At 26.4% G+C, this 7,461-nt stretch overlaps 1 protein-coding gene across 1 annotated transcript; it reads left to right on the top strand.

Moving 5' to 3' along the window:
* Window positions 1-4,574: 4,574 nt before the first annotated feature.
* LOC114402572 (PLASMODESMATA CALLOSE-BINDING PROTEIN 3-like) lies at window positions 4,575-7,164 on the top strand. The gene is made up of 4 exons (XM_028365198.1): window positions 4,575-4,733; window positions 5,138-5,377; window positions 5,474-5,510; window positions 6,719-7,164. The coding sequence occupies exons 1-4, from the start codon at window positions 4,682-4,684 to the stop codon at window positions 6,918-6,920; spliced, it is 531 nt and encodes a 176-aa protein (XP_028220999.1). The 5' UTR covers window positions 4,575-4,681; the 3' UTR covers window positions 6,921-7,164.
* The last annotated feature ends 297 nt before the right edge of the window (window positions 7,165-7,461 follow it).

Raw genomic sequence — 7,461 nt, 5'->3', positions numbered from 1 at the left:
GAGGTCACTTTACCAATCAGTGCAAGGCACCAAAGAAGAACAAGACTCACAAAAAAATAAGAAGTGCGATGATAATGAATCCGCAAATGCAGCAACTGATGAATTTGATGATGCATTAATTTGCAGCTTGGATAGTCCTGTTGATTCATGGGTTATGGACTCTGGTGCATCATTCCACACCACTCCCTCTAAAGATTTACTGTCTAACTATATTTCTGGAAGGTTTGGGAAAGTTTACCTTGCAGATGGAAAATCTTTTGATATTGTCGCAAGAGGTGATATTGACATCAAGACTTCTAGTGGATCCCTATGGACATTGCACAATGTCATACATATTCCTGCCTTAGAGAGAAATTTAATATCTATAGGGCAATTGGATGATGAGGGGCATTACACCACTTTTGGAGATGGAGCTTGGAAGGTAACAAAAGACAATCTCGTTGTGGCTCGTGGAAAGAAGCGAGGATCTCTTTACATGATTGCAGATGAGGATATGGTAGCAGTTATTGAGGCTGTCGATAATTCAACCCTATGGCATCAAAGACTTGGATACATGAGTGAAAAAAGAATGAAGCTTATGACGGCAAAGGGTAACCTATCAAGCCCGAAGCATGTTGATGTTGGTGTTTATGAACACTGTATCTTTGGAAAGCAGAAAAAGGTTAGCTTCTCAAGGACAGGGAAAACTCCTAAAGGGGGAGGCTATACTCGTGGATGACTTCCACTCGAAGGGGAGGCTACCATGTGGAAGAGACTCACACGTGAGAGGGAGATGTGTTGGAGTACAAGTGTGAGGTGAAGTTCCACGTCGGGTAGAAGTGGAAAAGTTGAACACCATATAAATGAACAGAAGACTCATAAACCTGAGCCTTAAGGTTTTTGATTAAAGTGTGATGTTAGGTTCTCTTCTGTGATAACTCGTGGTCCATTGATTAAAGTATGTTTTTTTTGTTACAAATTTTTCATTGATTATTGTTATCTTGCCCATCAATTAAAAAATAATTTTTTTTATGTTTTGTATGTATTTTAAAATACTTATACTCTTTTTTTTTTTACTAATATATGATATTAAACATTTTTTATATACTTAGAATAATTAATTAATAAATTACATATCAGAATTAACAAATGGTCATTCCACTGCAAATTAGGCTTTAATTATGTTAACTTTATAGTCTTCATGTATAAAAATTAAATCACCATATTAAAGCTTAATTTAGACCGTGTAACTTGTTGCATACTACATTTCTCTTGTTTTTAGATTTTTTAAATATTTATTTAAATAAAATATTTTAATTTGCTACATACTATCAATCAAAATGCAAATTAATATATTAAGATTTTTTAATTAACTATTCTGTTACATATCTTTCATTTTTTAAATTATTTTAGTTAACACATTTTTTTTAATAAATTTAGTTAACACATAATCATAGTGAAAACTACAATAAATGAAAATATCTAGCAATTATTATAATTATTCTAATTATATGTTAACTATATAGTTATCATGCAATCAATTAAATTTATATTATTTTTAGTGCGGTCCATTTTTTTTGTTACAACGCAATCAATTTAAAATGCATACATTTTTAGATCCAATCTCATTTCTTTTAAATGATTTTAAAGAATATCATTATCATTCAATGAACATAAATATGACAAAATATATAATTTTTTAAAATTCATTTTTCATTATTTTATGGTTAAAATTAAATTATATTTTAGTCATAATAATTTTTTGGGTACAAATTCTAATCATATTAATTTATATGCAATATATAAATTTCATAGAAAATAAAAATATTAAAAGGTGTTATACACTTCAATAAAAAGCCTTGCTGGGAAAATTTTATATTATAAGATATTCAATTTATTTAATATATTATAATTATTTTTTTGAGTCATATTTGGCAAGAATTGAAATGTGTTATAACTTATAATTATGCATATACTGCCCAATTTCAATGTAAAACACTTCAACAGCAGGAAAGAAGGAGAGCAAAATGTTTAATTCTTAAATTGAAAATATTTTTAGTCATTTTTTTATTACTATTATTTTCATAAATAATTTTTTATGTGAATATTATTACATTTTAAATTTTATTTTTGATAAAAATAAGTACATATGACTAATATTAAACGTTAATAATATTTTTCATATGTTAACCATTGAATCATTGTTAAAAAAAACTATTTTATTGATTAATTGACAAAAATATGAATATTTTCATAAATTTGTTAAAAAATCATAGTAAATTTTAATATTTATATATTTTCATACAAATTTTGTTTTACATAAAAATTTAATATATCTTGAAGAATTTTTCACAAAAATAATTTAAAAATAAATTCTCTATTTTTTTTAATTCAGTAGTATCATACAAAAGTATATTTTCATTAAAAAAAAGTCTAAAAATGCTATTAATAAAGTACAAAAAAAGATATTTTGATATCATAAAAATAGTTAATTAAAAAATAATTAATATTTGAATATTATTTTTAAATGCTTAAAATCAACCATAAAAAACTATAATAAAAATTACTACATTAAATTATATAATATATCTTAATTATGTTGGCCCCTTCAAAAAAAAAAAAAAAAAAATCCAAGCTCGGCCACTGCCTACAGCGTTTCCTTTTTTTGACTGCAACATGCAGCTTTTCCTAATTCCACCAAGTGACCATGTCAAATATTTATCATATAATAATCATAGTGAATATTACAATAAATGAAAACACTAAGTTGCAGTAAAATAAAATATCAATTATAAAAATTATATTAATTACGTAATAAAATTATCATGTAATAAATTAAATTCATACTTTTTAAGCGCAATCTATTTTATTTTATTACAACACAATCAATTTAAAATACATACATTTTTAGATTCAGTCACGTTACAATTTAAATGAGTTTGAATAATATTATTATTATTCAATAAACTTAAATATGATGAAATATATATATTTTTTGAAAATTTATTTGTCAATACTTTATAATTAAAATTAAACTAAATTATAATCATATTAATTTATACTCGTTATATAAATTTCATACAAATAAAAAATGATTAATAAATTAAAATAAAAATTATAATAAATACCAAAAAAATCTTATTAATATTCACTAATTTTAGTCAAATTTATATTTAATTAACTTAAAAAGTGCAAAAAATAATACAAAAATAAAACGAATTCATTAAAAAGTATATTTTAACATTATATTAATAATATTATAATAGGAAACAATTATATTTTACCACTTCAATAACACAAAACAAAACAATTATATTTGATCCAAATTATTTTCCTAATCTAATAATCACAAAATCAGATTATAGAAAACATATATTCTTGTTTTTTATTACAGATGTGTATCCATAAAATAAATATTTAATCCGTGCATTTCAATTTTCTTTTTGGAAAACATATATATATATATATATATATATATATATATATATATATTATTAAGTGTGTCAATCATTGTTCTATATCAATTATTATTAATATAATGTCCAAGGTGTCATATTTATTTTCAAAACAAATTACCTTTACCTTTTTTAACAGAAAGTAAATTAGATGTGATTGATAAATAAGGATCAATTTTTTAGTATGGGGTGTATTATCAAATATTTAATATGATTTTACAAGATCTAATTTCATGGATTCTATCCAATTGAAAGAGTTAGATTAAAATGTAATTTTTGTTTCTTTATTTTTTAAATATTTTTTATTTTTTTTTTGTTATTTTTTAATTGAGATATTTTATTATTTATTTTTTAAAAAAATTGTATTTTTAAGTTCTCCTATCTTTTTATTGAGACATTCTGTCCTTGCTTTTAAAAAAATTGAAAATTTTAATTTCTTAGTCAATTTCAAACTTGTTAACAGTGTATTTTTTTTTTAATTTTATTTTTAATAAATAAAGTTTGTTACCAATTAACAATTAAGTAATTTAAAAAAAATATTTGTTATATATATAATAAACAAACAATTGCGAGTCAATTAAGTATATAGATCAACATTTAAAATTAGTCATAAGGACTAAAATAATTAATTTTTTAAAAATAAAATATAAAATATTTCAATTAAAAAACAAAAGATTAAATTGTCAACTTTTTAAAAATGATGGATGAAATATTTCATTTAAAAAATAGAGAAACTAAAAGCTTAAAAATTTAGAAAATAAAGGAAACAAAAAATTAAATTTTAGGCTACTATTTTTTAACGTGAATGTTAATTGTCTCTCAACCCATGATACGTCTCACATTGGAATGGTCCATTAACCCTTCCACATTGCCAACCTAAACAATATTGACTTAACTTTCAACCACACGTGTATAGTACCGTCCAAAAAATATATGACAAAGTAGCCAGCCATTCAACAACTTATAACTCCAAAATGCTTACGTGGTATGTACACAATTCCCCATAACAGCCCCTCCTATGTTTGTACTTTCTACCATATACAATATAATTTAATTTAATAACGTAAATTAATTTAATAATGTAGTAAAACACAAGCCAGTTAATATAAATAGTGTCTGAGACAGAGACTGGTCCTTTCTTGTCCTAGAAAAAACGCATTATTCTTTTCATCTGTCTTTCTTTTTCTTTCTCTCTGCCTCCATCAGGATCATTCAATTTACCTCAAAATAAACAATTTTCTCTTGTTATGGCTCTTTTGGTGTATCTTGTGCTTTTCCTAGCCTTCACTTATCATTCAAGTAAGTACCCTGCACTGATTTTGTCCGTGTGTGTGTGTGTGTGTTTTTTATCAAGTTTCAACATTTGATTCAAAAAGCTTCCCTTTTAAAATTATAATAATGATAACTCACCCTTACTTTTCTGAGGTGGGTTCATATGATTAATTGCTGTTTCTAGACTTTTTCCTTGCTTTAGTTCTGGGTCTTTTCTATAAAGGATCTTCTCTTTTCTAAGGTTCTGAAAGATGAAAGATTTTAGAGAGTGATTTTAAAGGAAATTCTGAATGATATATTTTATTTTTAATGTAATTTTGATCTCTTTTGTATTGAAAAAACATGCTTCTCATGTTGTTATATTGATAAGATAGGATTATGGTGTGAACTAACTGTTTTTTTATGTTTCTGGTTTATTTGATTTGCAATAGGTGCTCTTTACTGTATATGCAAAGATGGTGTGAGTGATCAAACCCTTCAGAAAGCAATAGATTATGCTTGTGGAACTGGAGCTGACTGTACCCCTATTCTCCAAAATGGAGCTTGTTACCAACCCAACACTGTGAAGGATCACTGTAACTATGCAGTAAATAGCTATTACCAAAGAAAGGGTAATGCTCCTGGAACCTGTGATTTTGCAGGTGCTGCCACAACCAATGCAAATCCACCTAGTAAGTATAACTCCAAACCTATCTATTTTTGGTACACATTCTAGAATTTCACTTTTACTAATGTTCTTCTCTTTCTTGTGTATTTTTTTTCTACAGCTACATCATCTGGATGTGTCTACCCTTCAAGTCCTAGGTATGTTTCTTAATTACTAGGGTCTTGTTTGATTTTTTATTTTTTTATTTGTTATGCATCAATTGAATTGGATAAGTTCTCTGGAAATTCAAGGAATTTTCAGCCTATCGAGTGGGACTGTGTGAGGTTGGAATCTTGAGGTGAATTCCTCTCTGGAAGTTCAAGGAATTTTTAATATATCCCTTTTTCTTGTACTCCGATTTAAATGTGATTCTTTTTTTTTACCCAGTTTTTCTATTCTTTTTTAGTCTTTTCCAGTTTCCACTTTTTTTTCTTTGAGGTGGTTGGAAGCATTGGTCATTTTCAGCATTATACCTTATTTTATTCCTTGTCTAATCTTCACTTAGCATAATCTAAAAAGCATTTCAAAAAACTGAAATTCATTTCTTTTAATTTCGAAGTTGGCAATGTGGCTCCGAAACTAGTTTGTTTTATACATGTTCTTATCCAATTTGGTAAGACCTTCTCACGGCCGCATTCCTCCTGAAAGCTGATTGAGTGTATTTATAAAGACACTTTAACACTTAAGTTAGAGACGTAAAAGTACACAAATATCAATATATGAATTGAGATGAGAATATTCTACTTCACCTTGATAGAGGTGAAATTGGATTATCTCCTTTCTAAGATAATGTAAATAAAAAAAGATATGATCTTATTCTATTTTTTTTCTAATAATAGATAGTTTTTATTATTTAGGGTTTATCTTTATCTTTCTACCAGAAGATAAAGTTTTTTTCTTATTTAAATGTATTAGATCCTCTAAATTCGAGCAAACTACTCGGCCAACCACCAAAAACGGAGACTTGCAGACTCCCAATAGTACAGTACCTAAAGATAAAAGTCCCTTTTTTTGGGTTCATGTACATTATTACAGAAAAGTCATCTTACTAGCAAATGTCACAGGCTTACTCTGTTGAAATATGAGCTGGCATAATTTGGATGTTTCACAAACATTTCCTAGGTCTGTACTTATGTATAATGTTTAATTTAATTAATGAAATTAGTTATTCGTCCTCCTTTCATTACTTAAAGACCTATTATTGTTGTGTTGGTGTTAAAGTTGTTTTCCGTTCAACGAAGAAGTAACAATTTTAGCCGGTCACGTTTGCTGCCTAGGAAAGTAGGAAATCGCCAAACAGAGTTTTTAACTTATTTCCAATCACACATTATATATGTTGATATTTTTTATTTTGTCTTTCTTGCAGCAATGCAGGAACAACACCATCTACTGGTTCACCACCAGGCACAACACCATCAACAGGTGGTACAACACCCACATTTGCAATAAGTCCAACATCTACAACTGGTATCAACAATGCCAATGGAGCTAGTTTAAAACCCACTAACAACACTAAGTTGCTATTGCTCTTTTTTGTTCTAACCCTTTGGTTAGCAATGAGGGTCTAAACTAAAAGGTACAGTGGCACCACTGGACTAGGAAAAAAATTGTGGGGGGTTTTCATGTAATTTTGCTTCTGGGAATCTTCCACAAGCAAAACCGGTTTTTCTTTTTTTTTTTTCTTTCTTTCTTCCTAGTGAAAGAAGAGTAGGGAATTTGGTTTTCTTGTTTAGTGGTGTTATATTTTGAGTATGTAGGGAATTTGGATTTGGAAGTAGAATTTGATTGAATTTTCCTCTTGACTTTTCTCCATTTCTACATCATGGAATCCGGATATATATATATATATATATATATATATATATATATATATATATATATATATATATATATATATATATATAAATAAAATATAGATTATATAGATTATTTAATTATTTTTTATTATTATTTAATTTTGAAAAAATTTGATAGACAATTTTAATAACATGTAAATATTATTTAACGATTTAAACAATAAAAATACACTATATCAAGTTATAAAAATAATATAATAGTAGTCAAAGTTATACGGATATAATTTATATATAATTTTATTTTATTCATGAT

Source organism: Glycine soja, chromosome 20, assembly GCF_004193775.1.
Source record: "Glycine soja cultivar W05 chromosome 20, ASM419377v2, whole genome shotgun sequence".
NCBI lineage: Eukaryota > Viridiplantae > Streptophyta > Magnoliopsida > Fabales > Fabaceae > Glycine > Glycine soja.
This window is presented reverse-complemented; position numbering and strand designations above follow the sequence as displayed.